The sequence below is a fragment of the Tiliqua scincoides genome, chromosome 2 (genome assembly GCF_035046505.1).
Source record: "Tiliqua scincoides isolate rTilSci1 chromosome 2, rTilSci1.hap2, whole genome shotgun sequence".
Classification (NCBI taxonomy): Eukaryota; Metazoa; Chordata; class Lepidosauria; order Squamata; family Scincidae; genus Tiliqua; species Tiliqua scincoides.
In genome coordinates, this window is record NC_089822.1 from 256716700 (window position 1) to 256741579 (window position 24880).

Consider the following 24880-nt stretch of genomic DNA (forward strand, 5'->3'; position numbering starts at 1 on the left):
CAACTACCGAACAAAAAAAGGCAACGATGCTATTGGCCACCAGTCGTGGGGGTGCTGGGAATCGTAGTCCCTGTCTCTTCGTCTCCTACTACTTTGGAGGTTTTAAAGCAGGCAACCTGGTACAGGGGGATTCCGGGAGTTGTAGTCACCGAGGCTCCAGCCTTCTTTCCACTGATCCTATTCCATTGTAGAAATGGAGTCGAATCAGTGCTTGTGAACCACGTGGCTGGATAAAATGTTGCCAAAGTGGCAGGTAAGAGACAAATCATTGGGGCGGGGGCGAGGGGGTGGAGTGTAGACAACAGGAAAGAAGAATATGGAAAGGGAGCATCTGAGCTCATGCCATCTACAAACTTTAAAATAGTGTTTGAAACCCTAGAGCAACTATTTTCAACCACTGTGCCATGGCACACTGGTGTGCTGCAAAGGGTCCACAGGTGTGCCATGGGAATTTGGAGGAGGGTCATATATAAGTAGGGATATTGGGGATGTGAACCCCCTCACCAGCAGTGCAGTGTGCCTTGTCGTTGTCAAAAAACTGACAGTGTGCCTTGACAACTTTAGCAACTTCTCAGTGTGCCATGAGATGAAAAAAGTAGCCCTAGAGGGCTGTTGCTAGTCAGACAGGAGCTTTCTCAGCCCTACCTGAAAATGTCTGAACTTGAAACCTTACATGTGCACAACAGTTACTCTGTATCTTCCCCAGCACTGTTAAATTGTCTAGTACAGTGTTATATCCTCCTCTTTGCATTGGGAGGCCAGACGCAACACAACAAACACCGGTAAGAGGCTTAGGTCAGACAGGAGGGCTTTTTTTAGTGCACAAAATGCACACACCAGAGCTCTGCCCACCAAGTTGGGCCTCCTACTCTGCTTGTTGTGTAGTGTTGCGTTGCTGGTCTCACTGGCAGGGGGTCTAGGGGTCCCGCCAGTACCAATGGACACCATCTCAGGTACCACCAGTGGTATGAGTACCACTGGTTGAAAAACACTGGTCTAGCATTTCTTTTTTGGCACGATTAGACGCATTTTCAAGGGGGTTGATGAAAAGCCAAATAGCTGCATATCCAAGGCATTTGGTGAGAGCAGTGGGCCAAGCAAAGTGCCACTCCAGCATCAAAAATGGACACCCTGTAAAAGGGAGCTTGTAATGCATGTGCCTTGAAAGTGTGGGGACGCACTTCAGGCAGTGTGTCTCACACAGTGGAGTCATTAGGGTTTGCGCCACCTGGTACAAAAGGCTAGCATGTCATCCCTATGATGGATCTCCTCCCATGCAGTGGACAGGGCAACGCCCCACAGTGGGTGTGGTAATGTACCACCCCCCACTGGTTTTTTTGGTTATAACTTTTGATAGAGATATTTCAACATGGTTTGCTTCATTGCATTCTGCATGAAATTTCACATTGAATTATATTGGTACTATTCAAATATACCAAGATTTAAAAATTTTTGGCAAGTAGTGGTGTCACCTCCCCCATGTGTGTCACCTGGTGCGACCCACACCCCATGCAGCCCCTAGCGACACCACTGGTCTCACATGAAGGAGGATCCCTCTTCCTGAGCTGCATTCCTTCCTCCAAGAGTCTTGAAGAACACTTCCCCTAAAGCCTGCAGGATCACACCTGAAAAAGGGGCCCCTTCTAGACCTCTGTCCTATCAGGAGAAATCAAAAATTTGATCCAACTTTCTGAACAAGTAGGGCAAATTCATCTCTGTCTGTGTGTCCAGAGCTGAAAATGGAGGAAAGTTCTACCCAATGGGTAAATGGAAGGTCAACCTTCCCTCCATGAGGGATTGCTCCTCTCCCCCCGCCCCCATTGCTGGACCTTGTTATAGATAAGGAGGGATGGTCTTAATACGTACAATATGGATTCATGCAGTGTGGTCTGTGGATCAAACTGAGGGTCCCTATTTATTTCAATATTTCATTTTTATTCTATTAGACTTGATGCTACCATGGTATGAGACTGAATTTGGGGAAATGTTACAGACCTTTACTTTTAACAAGCTACTATGTATATTCTTTTAACAATGATAGGACTTATTCCTGGGTGTGGATAGGATTGCAGCCTAGGATTGTCAAGTTTTCCTGCTTGATTATGTCACTTCCGGTAATGACATCACTTCTGGTAGGTCCTGACAGAGTATCATTCTAAAAAGTGGGTTCCAGTGCTAAATGTGTGAGAATCACTGGATTACTGAAAATCCTTATATCAGATATACTGATAAAGAGGGAAGAGTGTAATGGGCTTGCATTCTAACCAAGGGTCTTTAGTTTCTGTCCACCCCTATGCTTCTGGGTGAAGAACTGAGGTCATATCTTAAAACAGGCCTAGTGTGGAGTAGCGGCAAATAGCTGAGCCAGAAACTTCTAAACTCAAGTTTCATCTCAGCCATGAACTCACCTGGAAGCCTTCATTCAGCCTCAGCAAACTCCCACATCTACTGTAGGATGATCATACTTGGCTTATTGTACTTAGCTGTTGCTAAGATTACCTTTTCACAATGGATCCTATGTAAGCAGCTTCAATTCAGAAGGTATAGGCCTGTGTTTCAGTTCCTAAATGCAGTTCATTCTGCAAGCTGAATTTTTCTTTTTTCAACTGATGGAAGCAGAGAGATTCAGATGAATGCTGAAGAGACCACCACCGCCACCTCTTGTTCTTTATCTTCCTTTCCTTCTTACAGCAATGGTAGGAGAATACATCTGGGGAGGAAGTCTTCTCTTTTTCATTCTTTAAAAAATTAGCTTGCTTGGCATATGGTGGAGTAGGGAACAATATACACACAGCGCTTTTCTTTCTCTTGTTTTTTTAAACTAACTAATAAAGCAAATACAAGTAAAAACCAAGCTAATGGATTCTTTTTTCTTTTTCCAAGATGAGGGAGAACAGGACAAGTTAGAAGTATTCTCTTAGTGATGCTATTGAAGCAACAGTTGAAAAGAAGTTGAAAGCACATCACATGCTCAGAGTTCTTCCACTCACGACCAGGAGCAGAACACTCAAAGCAACTCTGGAAGCTTCTGAAGACAGCTCTGTGGGTGTGTACATGTGTCTGCACAGTGACTACAAAGAACCTTTAGAAATTCCAGCAATCAAAGGTGGCGTCCTATGAGGGCAGGGCATTTGTGCCACCCACTGTTTTATGTCCTGGGAAAGCTGAAATCAGAATCAGCAGGGGGATGTTTACAGATAACTTGAAATGTGAACAATACACAGAACCTCAACAGCTGTTCTATCATGCGCATACATTTCTCAAGAAATGTCATGCTTCAACACAGGATTCAAATAGCTCTTCCCAACAGCTCTTCAAAAGGCTGGGGAGACCTTCAGAGGGATCTGCAGACTCCATGCAGCATCCAGAGGGTCACTATTGGGGGTAAGTCTTAAAAAACCATTTGGCTCCAGTAGCAATGTGATCTTGGCGATCATATCACGGCCTTTGCCCATGCCCCGCAAGCACCTATCTTGGTTCCAAAACTCCTGGAGTTTGGGAACAACTGCCACAAGTAATTGTGCTGGGAAGAATCCACCAAATTCAACAAGTTATCAGTAGGTGGTGCCAGAATTATGAAAAGCATAGAGTTGTAACATTTCTTACTTTGCAGCTGCTCCCTCCATCAGGACAAAGTGAAATAGATCATGAGGCATTTTCTGAAGCAAGGAGACCTGGGTACAACCTACTGAATTTTTAGGGGTCACACTACAATGTGGTGCTTTTTTAGCATGATGCTTAGATGAACAGTAGTTCACTGTTACAAGAGATTTATGATTAATGATTTTGGGATTCTGAATTCAGCTCTTCAAGAAAATCCCCCATGCCATTTCATAAGTAAAAGACTGATCCAAACCAATGTATTTCTATGGCTGAACTTCATGGAAGTTGCATCAAAACGAGAGTAGCCCAAGCACAGTAGTTCTCCAATGTATGATTTCAAAAACTAATTTAGTGCTTAGCTCAAAGGGTTGACACTTAGCACCACATTACTAGCACTAGAAGTTGTTGCAGAATAAATGTTACATTATCCAACAGCTCTACCAGATTCGTTCAAAGCCTTCAGTTCACGATATATTTCAAGTGTGATCAGAGATTGATTCATTTGCCTTCTTGCCCATGCTTTATCCTTTCTTCTCATTATTTAATTCTCCCAGAGCAAGGAAAAGATCAAGTTCTTCTGTTAAATTTTTTAATGTTGTTTATTTTTTAAAAAGAAAAAACCCCACAAAATCATGACATTCAAGTTGGTTACTGAGTTTGTCATAGTCTGTGTGTCTGGGAATTAACAGGAATTGCTAATTAATTTAAACCACACACCAGAAATGAGACTAAAAATCAGGCTGGGAGGTGACAAAGAATTATCCATAGAGGACGTCACCAAAATCAAAGTATGAACAGCCCTGACTGGGGGAGTAAAAGGAGTTATCGGGGAAGGACCATGAGCACCTGGACGCAGAAGATCAACGGATAGTTTTGACTGGACTCTTGAAATTGCTGGCAGCCTGAAGCTGCAGTTGGTAAGCCATAGGGTGGATCTTGAAGCCATAAAGTCTGAAATGAGAAATGAAGATAGTAAAACTGGAGAAAGGGAGGCTTTCAGGGCTCCAAATAAGGTCAAATCCCACAAATTGTAGGCTCAAGGGGAAAGAAAACCTGCCAAGAGATCCATGCGTCTGGGATATCATTCCATTCTAGCACTAGAATAGGGTGTCAATAAGGTGGAAAAGATAGCTGAAAGTGGTGCTGGACTGGTCAGAAGGCAGCTTGATTTTTAGCCTTCCTGCTTTACTACAGAAGCTTCTGAGGCACTGTATTATATAGTCCTTACAGAAGCCTTCAGTGAAGGGACTGGACTCTCTTTGGCCAAGGGAAACTTATGTACAGGGAAAATAGCAATATCATGGCTGCGTGTGGTTACTCCTGAAGCAGTCTGTCTAGGAAAGGTCTGGTTCCTGTAATGAAGAAGTTAGGCCACTGCTGATCAAAAACACAGGGTAAAGAAAAATACATAATGAGATATTTGCCACTGAAAAGAATACTGCCTATACAATGAAACATGAATGGGAAGAAAATTCAGTTCTCTGTTTAACTTCATATGGAATAAACTGTGAAAATACGGACCCAATGAAACAACTAAGGAAAATCTAGATCTGGAAGGCTCAACTTCAGATGAAGAACAAATTCAAACAAATGTTTCTTATTCAGTAGCATAGTTAGTGGGTGGTGGGCTGCCCCAGTTTCACCCCAGATTGTCACCCCAGATGGGGGAGTGTCCAGGGCAGTCCACGCAAGATGGCAGCTGCCACCTCATTCTATTTTCTGAGGAAGCAACTTGACCCAGCTCTGAGGGGCTGTTTCTTCACACACCAGAAGAGGGTGCCAGAAGGGGCCAGGTGAAGAAGCGACCAGTCAGAACTTGACTGAGTGGCTTCTTCCTGGTTGGGAAGAAACTGCTAAGCTGCTGCTATGTGCTCACTGCTTCCTTCCTCCTCTGAAGGTTGAGCCGCAACATTGCAAAGCTGCCACTTTCTATTCTGGGGAGAACCCAAAGTACCATCATGACATCACGCCAGCACGTGACATCATGTCATTACTTCTAAGTTCCCCGGCCCCCGGTTCCAGAAGACATCGCTACGTCACTGTTCTTATACACGCCTGGATAATTTCACCTTCAGTTCCATTATAACGACACAAATGTGAAATAGAAACCTCTAAGATAAATACATTTCCACCTGACACTTTTGGAAGCGACTTACCTGGGGACAAACTGGTTGGCTGGCCGTTTCGGCCGGTACTCAGGGTGCACCATGAACAGCATGTGGGGGAAGCCAGTTCCAAAATAAGCCCCATCTGTGTGATGGTGGCGAGAAGATTTGGGGGTATAGACATCCATGCACTTGGGGCAATACAGCTTGACCATAGCCTCTCCTGGGATATCAGACAAGCCTAAGAGTGAATGCAGCAAAGTTCATAAATAAAATTGCTCAAAGTTGACCCAGGTGCTGCAGCTTCTGAGATCGGCTCCACCAACATAACTTCTGCACCACCCATAATCTAGCAGTTTGCAAGTTTTTTAAACAAGAGAATTCAATATCATAGTCACATCAAGTCCCTCCCTTAAACCTCTTCACTGATTTACTGTTCACCCCTGAAGTTCCTACTTTCAAAGCTTTCCTTGATCTCTCCTCTTGCTGTCTCTCAGCCCGTGTGTCCTGCCACACTTCTGCCCATACCCTTCAGTCTTCCAATTCCACCATCCTCAACTGTCCAAACATTTCCCACTCCTTCAAATACCACCATCCTTTCTCCTTTGCTACACCTTACACGTGGAACAGCTTTTTGGAACATCTGAAAAATGCTTCTTCACTCACTTCTTATAAATCCCTTCTTAAAACACACCTTTTCTGCAAAACATTTGGCACCTTATCTTAGGGCACAATCCAAAAAAAGGAGATGGGCCAGTGTAAGTCCCTTGCACTAGCCTGGAGATGCCGTAAGGCACATTTGCACCACCAAGTGAGGAGGGAGGCCAGCTCGAAAAGGTAAACCTGCGCTGGCTGAGTTAGGCTAGCATGGGGGTCTGGGGGGAGGGCAAGAAGGAGGCAGTCTGGGGCATGGGGAGAGTGGGCAGCAGGCAGGCCACAATCTGGCACTTGTGCAGGATCTTAACCCCAGTCCCAGGCAGTACGGAGTAGCTCTGGGCTGCTTGGATCTGTGCCACCTCTTCAGATGGCGGAAACCCAAGTAGCCCCATTGGGGCTGCTGCGGCATTACCGGAGATAAGGGGAATGAACTCCCCTTGTCCCAGGCTGAGCCATAGGCAGCCCAAACACTGCTCTGGAGGTAGTGTAGGCCAGCCAGCCAGCCTGCCTGCCTGATCCAGGGCAGATTAGGATTGGGCTGCCTGTCCTCTACACTACTGTAATTCACAGCCCTAACCTGTGCTGGTGCATCTGGGCTGACAGGCCTATGCTGTATCCAGTGCAGGTTAGGAGTAGGTTGGAAGTCTCCACTGGGTAAAGGTCATTTGTCCCTTTACCCTGAGTTGAGTCTCAGGACTGCTCAACGAAGTTGCTCAGATATGCGCCAAGTATTAAGCTGGCGCAAGTCCGAGAAGCCCCATATAAGGCCTCCAAGCCTGGGAGGGAGACTAGGTATAGCAGAGTTCTACTGATCCCGTCCCCCTCCTGGGACTGTTCTGCCCCCACCTAGAAATACCCCATCCCAATATCCATTCTACCTTCACCCAGCCCCTGCACTGCTCAGTGGAGTACTCACTTTTGCCAGGGACATTTCCTTCGGATACAGTGCCAGCAATATGGTGCAGGCCTTCACAGTGGCACTGTTTACATGCTAGTCGTCACAGACGTGCTTCACGGCCTTTTTGCAAGGGCGAGCAATAGTGCAACAGATGCTATACCAACCGCAGCAACAGATAGGATTGTGCTGTCAGTTACCCATATATAACTGAAACCATGCTTCAACCATTTAGTCCTGTCTCCATTCCCCTCCTCCCATAACAACATCTAGATCAGTGATTTTCAACCATTTTCATCTCATGGCACACTGAGAAGGTGCTAAAATTGCCAAGGTATACCATCAGTTTTTTGACAATTGACAAGGTACACCACATTGCCAACTGGAGTGCCCATCCCTCAATGGCCCTACTAATATATGACCCTCCACTAAACTCCCACAGCACACCTGCAGATTATTTGCAGAGCACCAATGTTCCATGGCACAATGTTGAAAAATTGCTGATCTAGATTGTAAGCTGCATGAGGCAGGTAACTGCTGTCTCACTGTTAGTGACATAAATATCAATAGCAACTATAAATAATAAAAGTGTGGTTCTGAAATAGCTCATACTCAAGGGGTTCTTGAGTATTCTCTACCCCAAACTTTATTCTTCTCCTTAAGAACACAAGAATCCTTCCCAGTATCTTTACTGAGCCTCTCTAGCTCACTAGAATCATTCCTGAACCACCTAAGAATTCTGGTATGTACTTCCCCAACTTTAGATCATCCCCAAGTTTTATCCAACATTCACTCCCCCCATCCCACTCACCAATAGGCAGCATTGGCTGGTTCTCACAGTAAACACGAGGACAGTAGCCAAAGTCTCCTTGCTGGTATTTCTCAAGCTAGAAAGAAAAATCAAAGGAAGCTAGGATGTCTCCGTTATGGAATGATAACTCTAAATAGAATTGGTTGGTGCAAAAGGGCATCAGGGAGACATTTAAAACATGCCAAATCTGAAGTAGCACTGGCCAATTAAGCCAGTCATCAAGAAAAATACTGTAATATGGAATAAAGGGTCATTCACTTCTCAGGTTCACTACCTTTGACCTGGAAGTGGCTGCCTCAGTGTTAAGGAATAACACAGGTTTACAAAACTGAGGGTCAGAAAAGTTTTTCCCAAACTTTATGGTGGTTTGATATAAATTTGGGGTGCCGATTCCAAAAATGGCATCTGTTTTGCCCTATTACGTCTAGTTTTAGAGATAGCCTCATTAGTGAATGGTTCAAGCAGCTTCCTCATGAGGAAGCCATGGTGTGGGTTTCCTCATGAGGAAGCTGCTTGAACCATTCACTAAAGAGGCTATGCCGTGTCTCCAAAACTAGATGCGATAGGGCAAAACGGATGCCATTTTTGGAATCGGCACCCCAAATATACCCAGGAATTGGTGTAACGTTTAAGGAAGCAAAATGTGTGTTGGCCTGTGTAATTACAGGATGGTTACACAAAGGATGGTTACTCACCATCTGGGCAATGCCACGGTTTGTGAGGATGTAGCGGGCATGAATGAGCCCATAGAGCATCTCAGCTGCCTGTTCAATCAAGTCACTCTGGTTAGGATTGTCCTCAAGCTCCTCATCTGCAAGAGGATAAGAAGGCAATCATTAAAACAAAAAAAGCATCAGAAAGCTTTACAGGGATGTCACAAAGTCTCTGATGGAGAGGGGAAAAAGTCACTGTATCATTCACTCAGGTCAACTGTTGAAGCAACATGATATATGAATAACTTTTAAAAGCACTTGATACATATGTTTGCATACATGATACATATGTATGCATACAGCAGTAGCTTGAGGGCCCCATCTCATCCAACTTTCCAGGGCTGGTACAACTGCAAAGCAGCCTTCAGGTAACGGAGCAAGTATTCCCTTAACTTTGAGGAGGCCTCCATGACTGCTTCTCCATTGCAAGGATGCAGCGCATGCCCTGTTGGCCCAACATGAGCACTAGAAAGTTGGATAGGACCAGGCCTTCAGTCTCCCTGTCTAGGACTCCCTTACTGCCTCCTCAAACTTTAATTGTACGCCACAGTACAACTCAGTGAAAATATATTTGCCAGATTTATCAGAAACTTTTTAATATTTTAAAAGTTCAATATATATCTCAGCCCTGAATAACATGTACACACAACATTTGAATTTCCAAAGTTGGTAAACTTGTAAAGCAAGGTGTTCTAGTCACTGAATGTAACAGAACTAACAATTTACATCACTGTTACTCTTCACAAATGCTTAGCCATTGCTCCTAAAGAAACCTCAAACCACTCTTCAATTTCACATAAATTAATGCGAGCAGATAATTAGAGGCAGCAGTTGACAAAATGCCTAAGTGCTGTGCACATTTTTTTAAAAGTTAAATACTAGCATTGTTAGAGCTATCCCCATTCTGAAGTTCTGATAAGAAATTGCCTCAAATTATTAATCTCTCCATCAATGCTGGCCTTTCTGAAGTTAAGTAATAGCTCATGTGGGCTAATAATATATCTTGTTCCTCAGGTCATATAAATTCTTACTGTGAGATAGGACTCCATAAGACTAGCCATCCAATGATACCAAAAACATAAGAAATTCTAGATCGATATAAGTCTCTAACAAGGGTTTTCCATAACTATACAGTTTGAGCTCCTTGTAGTGCGTGCTATATGCCCTACTTATGACTACATCTCAACTCACTTGATATTAAGGGATCCAAGACATGGTCACATTCTATACATTAAAAAGTGCACTCTCTCACCTGGTTCCAAATCCAGAATCATGTCCAGAGCTTGGCGATAATGGGGCACTTGCTCATTGAGACCAGTCAGGTTGAATTTGTCCTGGATATAATCTTCATCCACCTAGAACAGAGATTCAAAATTACCCAAGCACAGGATTACCCAAGTCATCATTTCAACTTCTAAAAATCCCTAAATCCATTTATCTCCCAAGGTGTTCTGTAAACTAACTTACTAAACTCCTTCTATAACTCAACATTGGGAGCCTGCCCAAGAAAGAAAACCCAGGAGTCAAACCCCTCACAGTAGTGGTTCTGGTGTTGGACTTAGACTTGAAAGATCCAGGTTCAAATCCATCTCAGCAATGAAGCTTCCTGGGTGACCTTAGGCCAGTCACTATCCCTATACCTCACAGAGTTGTGAGGAGAAAGGAACCATGTACGCCACTCTGAGCTCTTTAGAGCAGTGTTTCTCAAACTGTGGGTTGGGACCCACTAGGTGGGTCATGAGCAAATTTCAGGTGGATCCCCATTCATTTCAAAATTTTATTTTTAATATATGAGACTTAACGCTACCATGGTATGTGACTGCATTTGGGGAAGTGTGACAGATCTGTATTTTTAACAGGCTACTACATATATGCTTTTAAGAAGGATAGTCAATTGGGCTTACTCCTGGGTAAGTGTGGATAGGATTGCAGCCCAACAGTCCAATCCTGAGCTGCCCGGGGTAAGGGACTGCAGTGACAATGAAAATGGCTGCCACCGCATCCTGTGTACCCCAGGCAGCCGCCACCGGCTCCTTGGGAGAAGGAAGCTTTTGCTCCCTTCCTATGGGTAAATGGAATAGCCCCGCAATGGAGCTACTTGATTCACTGCCAACCAAAAGGTCAGCAGTGAATCAAGTGTCTCTGTATCAGGCGGTGAGCCCAAAGTGGAGGCTTTGGATCTGGTGGAGCTTTGCTCCACCTCTCCCATCTTCCTCCCTCCCAGCTCCCTCCCCCTGGGACACCTCCTCCCTACCCTCTTCCCACCTCCCAGTAATGCCTCCGGCCCTCCGCCAGCCTCCTCCCTCCCGGAACGCCTTCTCCCTGCCTCCCCCCACACCTCCACTTACCTCTCCTCTGCTCGGTGGTCCATGCGACCACCAAGTGGCCTAGCTCAGGCGCCTGCCCAGTGCTAACCACTGGTGCTCATCCAGCACTAGAGCCCGCAAATGTGCCTTATGGCACATTTGCCACAGTGCGCATTGGCGGTAAGCCAGCACGCCAAGCTCAGGATTGGGCTTAAAAATTTTCCTGCTTCCAGCCATGACAGCACTTCTGGTGGGTCCTGACAGATTGTCATTCTAACAAGTGGGTCCTAGTGCTAAAAAGTTTGAGAACCATTGCTTTAGAGGAAAGATGGTATAAAAATGTGAAAAATAAATAAAAAGTACCCTTAAAGCACACACCATCTCAAACAATGGGGAAAAAAGTCCTGGCTCCCAGTCTCTCACTGGCAAAGCATACTTGCACTCTGAGAATGTCCTTCTCATCTCACCTCACAGAAGAACTCATTGCCACGCAAGCCACAGAACCAGGAAATCCAAGATACTTCCTCTGAACTACTCATCTTCCCGTCCTCTAGAAAAAAGAGAGGGGCATCAGCATACATACAGTTGCACCACTACCCATACGTCCAGCATTACTGGGAAATAACTCCTTTGTGTACTATTTATGAAACACCTCCCAGGCAAAGCATTTCTGTTTGTTATTTTCAAGAGATTCTTCGCCCCCTAGCAGAAAAAAAGAAGCCTCCCTCGTCTGTGCATGAGAACTAACAGGAACAGAAAAGTTCATAACCCATATGCCTCTGCTTGAAGGGCATCCCTCCCCCGTGCTAGTAGTAGAAAGAATTCCCTTTGCATAATAGTTTAACCTCTATCATTACTCTATCCTTTCAGAGAGAAGTGTGGAAACGATGTCACTCTACATTTCTTCCTTCTTGATTCAACCTGACACAATCCCCATACACCCTCCCTTAAGCTTCTGCAGCAAGCTCTATCCCCATTAATTCCACACCACCCCCCGGACTTTCCGCAGAAGCTCTCGTAAGTCGACACCCAAAAACTCACCCGAGGGGACCCAATTGCCTCAAGGAGAGGAAGACGGGGTGCAAACAAGCTTTGGACCTCTCAGGCCTCTGCCAGGTTCAATCGCGCACGCGCGCCTCCCGCCGAGAAAAGGGCATCACGGGATTGTCGTACTTTCAGTATAAGAACAGAATGGGAGGAAAAGAACTACAAGTCCTAGAGCGCACTGGCAGAGGAAATTGTCGGGCCGTATTCTGCCGCTGAGCACGCTGGGACGTGTATGGGGGGGGCGGAAAACTCTTTAAGTTCTAATTGCTTTGAACAGGGAACACTAGAACTACAACTTCCGGAAAAAAAGTGAGAGGCGGCTCAATCACGTTTTGCAAACCATAGACCTAAGGAAAACTTGCTATCTCTACGGTGCAAACGCGATGAGAAGCCGCAGTGCATTGTGGTAAATGTAGTCCACATGCCCTCTCGCATTTAAAGGAATAGGAGGGCTTGCAGAGAACTATGGTCATGAGTGACTGGAAGAAACATGCTTAACTACCCTTTATTACAGGAGCAATCGTCCGGAACTATTGGGATAGCCCAATCCTATTCACACTTTCCTGGGAATAAGCCCCATTTACTCCAATGGGACTTACTTCTAAGTAGACATGCATGGGATTGGGCTGTCAATTGGCACAGGGAGAAGTTGCAAGAAACGTCAAAGAAGTGCTGCTCATTGGTTCAGAGCTGTGCCGTGGTCCTAGTTCCTGCTTCATCACGCTAAATGGATCAGAAGGGAAGAGGAAGGCGAAGGGGGATCTACAGGAAGCAATAGAAGTGGGAGAGGGAAGAGAAAAAAGTTCAAAAATGGTTAAAAGTCAGTTATCGGTGGAAACAAATAGAAGAGAGGAGCTGTTTTCACAGATCAGAAAAGCGAGAGAGGCATCACTGCAGGAGATGCAGATGGGGTAATTATCCCTGTAAAACTTGACAAAGCAACTAAAGAGGAGGTTATTTTTCCCACCAGTAAATCGGGTGCCCCCCTTTCCTTAAAAACGGGGGGAGAAAGGAAAGAATTCCCGCATTATAGTGTTGTTTTTTCAAAATTAACTGACAATCCAAGAAGAAAAAAATTGGATGGATGATGAATGCTTGAGAGACACTAATAGATGCAATGAGATGGGCACACAATTACGGAGAAAACTCAGGTGAAATACATTGCACTCTCTTTCTCAGAATGAACCCCCTGCTACAAAAAATAGTGGGACTTAAAAGAGTAACCAAAGTTGCTCCACAAGGAAACCCGCGTGACCCACATTAGCGCTTCTTCAATGGTGTAATTAACTTTCTATAATCTAATCCAGATGCGGGCTCCAATATCAACATTAGTTATTTCATGGATGGGAAGCACCAAGCAGTTGGAGTACTGTACTAAGGCTACAATCCTATCCACATTTTCCTGAGAGTAAGCCCCACTTATTACAATGGGATTTACTTCTGAGTAGACATGGATAGGATTGAGCTGTAAATTCACAGGGGGGGGTTGGAGAAAATTGTGGATTTCATTTGAAGGTCTCCTATTTTATTCAAATCATGGCTTTCATTGTCTTCTAAGAATAGTATTTACAAAAAAAAATACATCCTGTACTTCTCCCTCCTATTAGAGGGAAGTTTATAAACAAAAATAAAATCACTGGGAATACAACCAAATGAACTATACTAAGAGCAGTTCATGAGTAGCAGACAGAAACCAGTGCTATAATCAGGAAGGCAGAAGGTCCCCTGAAATAAAAAGGTTTTCAGCAGCTGAAGTTCAGCTGATACTGAAATAGTAATTAAAGCCATTTCTGCCCAGTTGTATATAGGCAACGGGACCAACTGTGTACACCTGTAGGCTGGGCAAAGTCTGCTCCCTAATTTTAAGCCAAGCACTTCATGAAAGGCAAACTGATCCACTTATTTATTTGATATTTCTGTTCCCTCCTTTCCAACAAGGAGCTCAGAGATCTTTGTGCTTTTTTTCCCCTCACAATGAAACCAATAGGTAGGGTTAGCATGAGGCTAGCCCATCCTTACCAATTACATTTTAAAACTGATTGGGGATTTGAACCAGGATCTCACCCACCACCCTGCTCTGACACACTAACAACCGTATTATTAACATTATTATTAACAGTATTTATATACCGCTTTTCAACTAAAAGTTCACAAAGCGGTTTACAGAGAAAAATCAAATAACTAATGGCTCCCTGTCCCAAAAGGGCTCACAATCTAAAAACCGTACCACATTAGCTCTTCCATGTTTTCCAACCCTGGCCTTCCAATAAAATTACCATCCCTGATGCTGGTGCTGCTTCGCCGACTCATTCTGTCTGTGGTGCCAGTCCGCAACATGGCTGATATAATTGTCTGATCTATTCATTAGCCAATCTATTAATTAGCCATGCCTGTTTAACAAAAGAGGTAAAATCAAAAGATCAGTTATGAAAATACACAATGAAAATTGGGCACATGCCTAGATTAGTATTTAAATCATTTGTGTCCTTTTTTGCTTATATCATTTGATAACTTCTTTTTCTGTAATTGATACCCAAGGTAGAATGTTAAAATGCATTCAATTAGTTTTACAGGTACCTAACTTTTTAAATCTTTATTATTTCTTTAGATTAATTCTTTTTGTATGTGTAGATGAGGGAAATATCTACACCCTATCCAACTTTCCAGTGCCAGTGCAGCCACAATGCAACCCTGAGGAAAAGGAACAAACATTTCCTTACCTGGAGGAGGCCTCCATGGTTGCCCCCCACCACAGGATACAGTGCATGCCCCCTTGGCACAGCTGCACAAGTGCTGGGAAGTTGGATAGGATTTGGTCCTAAAGCTACAATCCTACTTATCTAGGAGCAAGTCCCACTGAACTCAGTGTGGCTTCCTTCTAAATAGGCATGAAAAGGTATGAGCTAGAAGTCTGACAGCACATTTAGAGCCCAATCCTATGCATGTCTACTGAGAAGTCCCATTATAGTGAATGGGGCTTACCCTAGATAAGTGTGGATAGGATTGCAGCCTTAGGGCCCAATCCTATCCAACTTACTAGCACCGGTGCAGGCGCAATGCAGTCCCGAGGTAAGGGAACAGATGTTCCCTTACCTTGAGGAGGCCTCCGTGACTGCTTCCTCACCAAAGGATGCAGTGTACATCCTATTGGCACAGCTACACTGGCACTAGAAAATTGGATAGGATTGGGCCCTCAGATGCCAGTTTATTTGGAAGGCTCCTTCTGTTGTTACTATTTTGTCAATTAGAACATTTATACCGCCTTTCCATCCTTCCAAGCACCTCAAGGCAGCTTACATTACAGACTAATACCACACCACAAAACAAAAGAAACCACAGTAGTAAAAGCCACCAAATAAAACACCAACTCTAGATAACACTCTAGTTTTTATGTGTTTGTCTATACACCGCTTTGGGTTTTTAGAAAAGTGGAATAGAAATAGAGTAATATCCTGATTCTAATATCCTAATAATATAAATCTAATATCCTAATGTCCTGATTTTTTTTTTTTAAGATTTGTGAGCCCTTTTGGACAGGGAGCCATTAGTTGTTTGATTTTCTCTGTAAACCGCTTTGTGAACTTTTTGTTAAAAAGCGGTATATAAATACTCTTAATAATAAAACCAAGGCAAAGTTAAAAGGTAACATTCACTGAAAGCTACTACCAAGTAACAGCCCAATCCTATGCATGCCTACTCTGAAGTTTCATTATAGTCAATGGGCCTTACACCCAGATAAGCATGGCTAAGATTGCACCCTGAGAGCCCAATCCTATGCATTGTCTACTCAGATGTAAGTTCCATTATAGACAGTGGGGCTTACTCCTAAGTAAGTGTGGGTAGGATTGCAGCCTAAGGGGATTGCAGCCCCTTACTTCTTAACAGTACATGACCAGGAAATAGCCTTGTAAACACCTTGAAAAATAAGTATGTGTGTGTGTGTGTGTACACTGTGTGTGTATATACTCTGTGTGTGTGTGTGTATATACAGTATATATATATTCTGTGTGTGTATATACAGTATATATATATATATTCTGTGTGTGTGTATATATATATATATACACACACACTGTATGTATATACTCTGCGTGTGTGTATATATATATATATACTGTGTGTATATACTGTGTGTGTGTATATCTATACTGTCTGTGTGTATGTAAATTATATATATATAAAAGCCCTTGTGAAAGTGATCTCAAAATACTGACAGAGCATGGTGTTCCTTTCCTAGCAGCCTGTCTCTCACTTAATCTACCCCCCATTTAGGAGCCCTCACTGGGCAAAGAGAGAGGAGGGCTCTGAGGAGGGGAGCGACCGTTATGCAAATGAGGCGAACGGCTGCGCGGAGAAGACAGTTAAACGGCAGCGTCGCCTTGAGCTGGAAAAAAGGCGGGAAAGAGCACGGGGAAGGAACAACTCAGCGCACATACAAGCCGTGGATGGCATGCGCATGCGCATGCGCATTCGCCTCACCCACTGTTGAAAGCCAGGATTCCCCCCCCCCATAATTTAATTAATACATTTTATCAGTGATCTGAGGGAGCCTCCTCGTGACAGACCCTGTCACTTCAAAGCCTCAGCTGTCACTAACACTCCAACGCCATGCTGCCTACTCAGAAGTCAGTCCCGTTAAAGTCAATGGGGGCTTACTCCCAGGTAACTGTGGATAGGACTCCTATGCATGTCTACTCAGAAGTAAGGCTACAATCCTATCCGCCATTACTTGGGAGTAAGCCCCATTGACTCTAATAGGACTAACTTCTGAGTAGGCATGCATAGGGTGGCGCCCTCAAACTGCAACCCTATCCACTGTTACCTGGGAGTAAGCCCCATTGACTCAAATGGAACCTACTTCTGAGTAGATATGCATAGGATTGGGTAAGTTCAATTAGAGTCAATGGGCTTACTCCCAGGTAACAGTGGATAGGGTTGCAGCCTCAGAAACCCTATGAACAAAACCTCCATAGCTTTGAGCGGGAGGCACAACTGCGCATGCGCCTTATCAGGGCTTCATGTGTCAACTCCAGACAGTCATAGACTGGCTGAACTTAAAAGAAACACAAGGAGCCGCTCTAGGCCAAGATTTTTGTGGTAGGTGGCGATGCCTGTCTGGGCTGCCTCATCTCTATGTTGGTAGTCCTCTTAACCGGAAACAGCGAGGGGGCGTTGCCCACCGCAAACCGGAAGAGGTCGTTCGTGACGCTTACGTTGGTGGAATCCCTGTATAGAGTACTACAAAGCGACTTCCGGGTTCTTCTTGTCGACAGGGAGCTGATATGGGAAGCCTTGGGGGCTTCTGATGGTGAAGGAAGGCGCCTGTTAGGAGAACTATGCTGAGCCACCCAGAGGGTCAGAAGTGAGTGGGGTGCCTGAGTCATTGGGATGGGGCTTCCCCCCTTCTCCAGGGACCCTTCTCTCCTCCCCACTTGCCTGGTCTGCTCCCAGGACTGCCCCCCCCTTTGTGCTTTCTGTCTGACCCTCAACATATGCACTGAGGCTGCAATCCTACCCACCCTTTCCTGGGTGTAAGCTCCATTGACTATAATGAGGCTTACTTCTGAGTAGACAGGCATAGGATGGGGCTCTTAATCTGGCTATTGCTGCATGTTTCTTTCCCTCCACTCACTGTCCAAGCAAACACCACCCCCCCCCCCTTGTTTTTCTTTCTTGGGGTTTGTCTTAAAGCAGGGGTCTCCAAACCCTGGCCTGGGGGCCAGATCCGGCCTGCAGCCAGCCTCAATCCAGCCCGCTGGCAGCCTCTTGTCCCCTGAAAGCCTCTGGCCACTTCACCGAACATGACTGGAACTGTGCTCTGGTTGCATCTGGAGGGTGTTCTAAAGGCCAGAGAGTTTGAATGAATAAACCCATTCATTCATTTATTCACTCATCTAAGTTCCATCTCTAACTTATTTATATGAATTTTATATTTAAATTTTTTTCTGGCCCTCAACACTGTGCCAGATATTTGATGCTGCCCTCTGGCCAAAATGTTTGGAGACCCCTGTCTTAAAGCTTCTGCTAAAAAATGATTAGGGCAGAACTAGGGCTGATAAATATGAAGGGCAGAATTGGAAGTCATGTGCCCTGTGAAAGAACTTGCCTTTTTGTGCCTTTTGTGTCATATTTTTGGGCGGGTTCTTATATTTCTAAGAGATTGAGTTGTGAACTAGGGAAGTCTCTAGCTCAGATTCGGCTTTTTCTATAAACTCATTTAGGGCGCAATCCTGACCAACTTTCCAGCACCAAGGTATGGGCAATGCAGTTCCAAACTTTCCCTTACCTTGAGGAGGCCTCCGTGGCTGCCCCCCAACTGCAGGATGCAGCACATGCCCTATTAGTACAGCTATGTCAGAGCTGGAAAGTTGGTTAGGATTTGGGCCTTAGATGGGTTTAGATCAGTGTTTCTCAACCAGTAGTACACATACCACCAGTGGTACTTGAGGTGGTGTCTGGTGGTACTCACAGGATCCCTGGGCACCTGGCAGCAAGACACATCAAGCAGCAGTAGGAGGCTTAGCTCAGTGGGCAGAGCTCCAAAGCACGCTTTTCCATGCTTGGAAAAGCCCTCTCATCTACCCTGAGCAAACACAACTTATTGGTGTTTGTTGTGTTGCATCTGACCTCCCAGTCCAGAAGTAACTCGCGATGATGTCATCACCAGTTTCTTCTAGTGGTACTTCTGGTGAATCACATGAAGTGGTACTGTGGAGGACAAATCTTGAGAAACACTGCTTTAAATAAGTCACTACCTCTCCACTTCTTCCTGCAGTATAAAGGGAGTATTCAATTTTATGGGTTGTTGTAAAGATTACTGCTGTACTATATGTAAAGTGTTTGAATATTCTGTAATCTGGTTTTATGTATCAGTCTTAAAGAAGCATATAATTGTTTTTTTAAGTGTTTTAGTTGCACAGTTGATGCTCCACTTTTTGACTCACATGTCCACAAAGCATCTAATGTACCATAGATACTCGCCTATAGGGTGATAAATTTGTGCCCCAAACTCATGGGAGAATCGCCCCCCCCTCGTCTTATCTCCGCACTCAGCGGACAGAGGGGAGGAGGGGGCCATTTGCAGGTGGGGGCTTGGTAGGAGGGTGGGCAGCTGTGCCTCCCCCCCCAGCCTGTACCCTGCCTGTTGCGCCTGGCCCCTCGGAGGAGGCAGAGCATGGGGGTCAGCCTGCCCGCCGGCACTCCCCCACACCCTCTCAGAGCCCTCCGCCCACAGGGGCAGGGAGCAGAGTGGGGACATCCTGGCTGCCGCTGCCACTGCCAGATCAGCGGAGGGCAGGGAGCATGCGGGGATCGTCCTGTACTGCTCACTCCCTGCCAGGTGCTCCCTGGCGCCTCCCTCCCTTCTGGCTGCAGCCATGGGGCAGTGTAGGTCATTTCCCAAGTGCTCCCTGTTCTCCGTTGGTCCAGGGAGCAGCATCTGTTGCCAGGATGCACCCGCCCCACTTCCTGCCACCCTTCATAAGAACATAAGAACAGCCCCACTGGATCAGACCATAGGCCCATCTAGTCCAGCTTCCTATATCTCACAGCGGCCCACCAAATGCCCCAGGGAGCACACCAGATAACATCCTGGTGCCCTCCCTTCATCTGCCCTCCCCCCCTCCAGGGCTCCTCCGAGGCTCCAGGCACAACCAGAGGGGTGCAGGCTGGGGGAGGCGCAGCTGCCCATCCTCTTACTAAGTCCCCCGCCAGGTGCAAATGGCCTCCTTCGTCTGCCTGGGTGACTGCCCCGCAGGCCCTGGGTCCTCCAGCTCCAGGAAGATGAGGGGAGCAGCTGGGTGCAGGCTGGCAGAAGGTGTATCTGCCAAGAACTCCACATGAGGCTGGGAGGCTCCGCTGTCCTTCCTCCACAGAGGATCTACTTCCAAGTAAATCAGGTGCAACGATGTGCAGCTGCACTTGCTCAGGCACTCCTTGTTGCTTGTCTCTCTGCTGCAAACTACATTGCACACTCCCAGTTGTGTGTTCTATGTAGAGCCTTTGGCTTAAAGCACCAGGCACTTTAAAGGAGGATTTCATTAATGGTTCTACTGGTATGCTGTTTCCAGTGTACTTAGAGCCCAATCCTAGGCTTATCTACTCAGAATTAAGTCCCACTAAAGTCAATGAGGCTTACTCCCAGGAAAGTGTGGATGGGATTGTGGCCTTAGTGTTTACAAATGGTTAAGAGTACAATTTTAAAAATTAGTGAATAAAAATGTATCTTATGATCTATGAGATAGATCATAGTTTTTAATAAATTAGAGACCATTTTTAATACTGTTTTTGCTATACTATGTATACATACTATGTATACATAGTATAGCAAAAACAGTATTAAAATAGTGTATGTATGTATACATACTATGTATGTATAGATGTATACATGTATACATACTATGTATGTATACTGTGTTTTTAATACTATGTTTTTAATAAATTAGTGACTGTACAGTTCTTAGGTAACAATTACTGGTAGGTTATTTTTCAGGCTCTGGCTTGGGTAAAATCAGACAAAATTAGTCAGACTCAGACCCCCCCCCCTAAGTTTAACCCCCGACTTATCCAAGGGTCATATAAAATCCCATTATATATATATATATATTTAAATCAAAGCCTACCCTCGACTTATCTGTGGGGTCAACTTATAGGTGAGTTTCCGCGGTACATTAAAATACAAAATTATAATGCTTTCTTGTGCTGTGATACAGATGAGAGGTTGCTTCCCTTTAGGCCTGCAATCCCTGACAATTGACAGTTGGAGCAGAGAGCTTTCTGGCAAACAGGGAGAAAGCAAGCTCTCTGTACCTCTTTATGAAAAATGAGAAGATTTCTCCCTGTCTCAGAGAGCTTGTGTTCTCAACCTACATACAAATATTTCTGTGCTTCTGTGGATTTGCAGTCTTGGGCATGACAAAGCATTGGTTTTTGTTGATATAAGTAAATCTCTGACCTCCTCTCTCAATAGGCTGAGAAGACCTTGGTTATGCATTTAGCTTCGTAGTCAGTGTTAAAGTGCTTCATCATGAATCGTGGTCCACAACTGATTGCATTCACTCGAGCCCAGGAGGAGTCAGATCTCTGGAAAGATGGTTGTGTCAAGGAAAAAGGCTGCAGAAGCTCTCTAGTTACTGGCCAGGAAGAAGGCAGCATTGATGGAAAGGCAGCTCGCACCTTCTATGAGAGCCTGCTGATTTTAAATGATTCTGGGAGATCTTCTCAGAGGAAACGAAAAGTACCTTACACGCATCAACCAGCAGAAGAAGTTTGTCAAACCCAGAGCCACCAAGGAAAGACAGACACCCGCAAAGGGAATCAGCTCTTGAAAGCTGCTCAAGATGGCAATCTGAAGTCCCTGCAGACTTTGGTGGAAAAGGAAGGGTGTGACGTGAACTACAGAGATGATTTTTATTGGACAGCCACTATGTGCGCAGCTTATGCTGGTCAGGAAGAGACTGTGAGGTATCTTCTGTGCCGTGGTGCTGCCTGGGTGGGAGTTTGTGAGTCACAAGGCAGGGATGCTATGGATTTAGCAGAGGAAGCAGGGCACCAGGAGGTGGTGGATGTCCTAAGGGAGAGTGAAAGGCCCTGCATAAAGGAGGAATCCTCCAGGTGAGCTTTTTTGTTTCTGTGAATTTTTCAATGGTCCTTTTAAAGGGAAATCTCTATCTATTTACTTTTAAATTTTGCCTTGCACTGTTCCATAAACCCTGGGTTCCCAACAATAAAGAATAGGCTGAGATTCTCAACCTGAGAACAAAGAGTGAACAGGCTGTATAAGTTTAAAAGTTCCTTTATGCGAACATTCCACTTTGGTTTGACTCTCACTGAATGATTAGAACCTGTACAGTTATAGTAACAAAATACTATCTCTGATATTCCTCCCTGAGATGTATTATCAATAGAGGTTCAATTTAACAGCAACCTGAACAGAAAATTTTCCTTTCCCTAAAAAAGTACTCCACAAAATGAATGAGTGAATAATAGATTAGGGAAACTTAATATTTGACTAGTCAAACTTTATATTTTCAAAGTTGTCACCAGCTTTTTTCAGTTGGCTATACCTAGAAAGTACCTGACTGCGTAATGCATAGCTCTTTGGACATGCTAAATATAATATATTAACAGTTTTCAGTGCCTTCCATTTTTTCCCCCTAAAAACTTACAGTGAAAGGAAAGGATGTACTATAGAATTATGTCTTAAAATATTTAGATTATTCCAATATTTAGAATTATTATTCCAACCAATCATTTCCAAGTAAAGCTTTGAATATAAATTAAACCAAGTTAAATGTGCTTTTATTATCTTGCCCCATCAAATATTTTAATTGACACTTGGGGCTGTTAGAAAAACTTTTGAGATGTTTATACAGCACAACAATTAATATGGCATACTTTTATTTACTTTCATTTACTAAATAGAAGTCAAACCTGTTACCTTGGATCCTGCCTAAATGTAGGGCATTGGAAAAATGTCCAGGTATGAATAGTCTAGAAAATGCATGTTAATTGATAGCACTATATAAATTTACATAGTGATTTGTTTAGAATGAAGAGGCAGGTACATGCCCCAAGGGGCTTACAATCTATACACTGACACAACAGTAGAGACATCAGACAGGGAAAGAGGATGGAAGCAGGGCTAAGCAGGGAAGTTGTATGCAGGTGTACAGACTTACTTACAGTATGGAATGGGGACTAAGGTGTGGTGCCAAAAAGCTTCATGGAAAAGATGGGCTTTAACAAGGCCTTGAAGGAGAAGAGTAAAGAAATATTCTTCAGGTGTTCTGGAAGGCAGTTGCAGGTATAACAAACTGTCTTATGCACATCATTGCCATTTAGCTATTGTGGCTGAAAGCAATACTGATCATGTACTCATAATGTACATAATGCTATAAAGATCTTGTATCTCAGGGTTTCTGCATATATACTGCACAAATAGAATCCTTATCAGTAAAGTCCTTTTGTCTTACAGTAATCTAAGAATGGCATGATCCTTTTAGTAAAGTTCAGGAAGATAGTCAGAGAGACAGTTCAGGAAGATGAAGTAGATAGTTTCCTTTTCTGCTTTCACCTCACTTTAGTATCCATGAGCAATGCTTTGATTGTTACTAAGGTTACAATATGTGTGAATACAGGCTGACTTTCTATAATCAGTTTTCCTTCTCTGTAGTTCGCATGTACCAGCTGAGAGCAAGTATTGTTCTGTGTGCCAGACACACTACAGTGAGGACACGGTGGCTCTCCATGAGCGGTCTACTGCTCACCTTTTCAATCGGCGTGACCCGCTACCCCCCACCCGCTACCACATCCCCGAGAACAATGTGGGCTTCCAACTGATGGTCAAAGGGGGTTGGAACCAGGAAGCCGGCTTGGGACCTGAGGGCACTGGCCGCAAATTCCCTATCCAGACCGTCCTCAAACGAGATCAGAAGGGCCTGGGGTTCTCCAGAAGCCTGAAGCCCAAGGTTACCCATTTTGATGCCAATGACAGCAGTGCAGTGGAACAGCCCAGAGACAAGAGACCCAGGACAGAACGAGCAGCAACACTGGGGAGACGGGAGGCCCGCCGCAGAGAGGCCAAGGCTAAGGCTTGGGAACGCAACCTCCGTACTTATATGAACATTGACTTTTAAACTCTTACTGAACAATTGAGAGTTGTTTTGTCCACACAGTGACTTAGGGCCCCACCACAGGCTCTAAGTGTTGTAAATGTGCTGTAAAGAACATTTATGTTACCATCTTAGTAGGGAGTGCCGGCGCCCTGCCAGTACCAGTTGGCACTTAGCCCAGCACTGGACGGATGCCACCTGGAGCTAGGTAAGAGCTCCAGATGGCAGTGCGGGCTTTCATGGCAGGGGGGAGGCATTCTGGAGGAGGGTGGGGGGGAGTAACCAGCAGAGCCCTGCTCCACTGGATCCTGTCCTCTGTGTTGGGCTGCAAAGCCTGACATGGAGGTTCTCTTGTCTGCACTGGCAAAATAGCCAGCACAGACATGAAAAGCCCCACTGTGGGCTTTCCTTGGGGGATGAAAGTCCTCTGGTGGCTTCCTGGCACCTGTGGGATGCAGCAGTAGCTGTTTACAGTGGTAGCGTTTTTAGCGCCTCGTGGCTCTGGGAAGCTCAGGATTGGGCTGCCCACCGGCTGTCTGCATCCTCTTTTTGGCCCAATCAAAAATACAGAATTGCACTGGAAAAGACAAGTTGGTTGAAGGGAGAAAAACAGAGTTGCTTTTCTTTTCATAACCATTAGCCAGGAAGAGAACCAGAACCTTCCTGTGTAACCTGAAGTAAAGCAGACTTAGATCTATGTATCCAAAGATTAGTAAACTCTAAGTAGCACTGAAATCAATAAAACAAGTTCATTTTATTTAAGCCTCTTCCATTTCTTGTCATTTGAATCTCCTGCGTTCAATATTTTTTTTCTGTAACCAAGTAAATGTGTGTGAATATAGATGTGCACCTTTGTCTAGTGTGAACTACATTTCATGCACCTGATGAAATAGACCACCAGTGCTTGTGCTACAATAAACGTATTTGTCCTGAGTGCCTTGGCTTAACTTGTAGGGTTCATGTCCTAGTTAAAAGATATAAAAATATGTTACTGTTGCCAACATATATTTCTATGTTGTAGGAGGCAGTTGGCTCCACAAATCTCTTAATTGTACTGCTGAATGATATTCTCAAATCCTTCATTTCATTCTCCAGCATACCTTGAAACAAATTACTAAAGCCCATTTTCAA

The 24880-nt window shown here is 44.7% G+C and overlaps 2 protein-coding genes across 3 annotated transcripts; one reads left to right on the forward strand and one right to left on the reverse strand.

Annotated features, from left to right (window-relative positions):
* Positions 1 to 4181: 4181 nt before the first annotated feature.
* CSNK2B (casein kinase 2 beta) lies at positions 4182 to 12281 on the reverse strand. The gene is made up of 7 exons (XM_066612533.1): positions 12132 to 12281; positions 11558 to 11640; positions 10037 to 10139; positions 8767 to 8882; positions 8072 to 8147; positions 5760 to 5949; positions 4182 to 4554 (listed from the first exon to the last, which is right to left on the reverse strand). The coding sequence occupies exons 2-7, from the start codon at positions 11627 to 11629 to the stop codon at positions 4464 to 4466; spliced, it is 648 nt and encodes a 215-aa protein (XP_066468630.1). The 5' UTR covers positions 11630 to 11640; positions 12132 to 12281; the 3' UTR covers positions 4182 to 4463.
* A 5117-nt stretch (positions 12282 to 17398) lies between these two features.
* GPANK1 (G-patch domain and ankyrin repeats 1) lies at positions 17399 to 24506 on the forward strand. Of its 2 annotated transcripts, none has more exons than XM_066612531.1 (3): positions 17399 to 17499; positions 21106 to 21749; positions 23311 to 24506. In XM_066612531.1, the coding sequence occupies exons 2-3, from the start codon at positions 21163 to 21165 to the stop codon at positions 23771 to 23773; spliced, it is 1050 nt and encodes a 349-aa protein (XP_066468628.1). In that variant the 5' UTR covers positions 17399 to 17499; positions 21106 to 21162; the 3' UTR covers positions 23774 to 24506. The 2 variants fall into 2 exon arrangements, with proteins under 2 accessions (XP_066468628.1, XP_066468629.1); XM_066612532.1 differs by having other exon boundaries at positions 17399 to 17492.
* The last annotated feature ends 374 nt before the right edge of the window (positions 24507 to 24880 follow it).

Coding starts and splice junctions, on each gene's coding strand:
- CSNK2B (XM_066612533.1), bottom strand. CDS start 11,629: ATGAGTAGTTCAGAGGAAGTATCTTGGATTTCCTGGTTCTGTGGCTTG. Junction 8,883..10,036: donor GATTCTGGATTTGGAACCAG/GTGAGAGAGTGC, acceptor ATCCTCTTGCAG/ATGAGGAGCTTGAGGACAAT. Junction 8,148..8,766: donor ACCGTGGCATTGCCCAGATG/GTGAGTAACCAT, acceptor TTTTCTTTCTAG/CTTGAGAAATACCAGCAAGG.
- GPANK1 (XM_066612531.1), top strand. CDS start 21,163: ATGAATCGTGGTCCACAACTGATTGCATTCACTCGAGCCCAGGAGGAG. Junction 21,750..23,310: donor ATAAAGGAGGAATCCTCCAG/GTGAGCTTTTTT, acceptor CCTTCTCTGTAG/TTCGCATGTACCAGCTGAGA.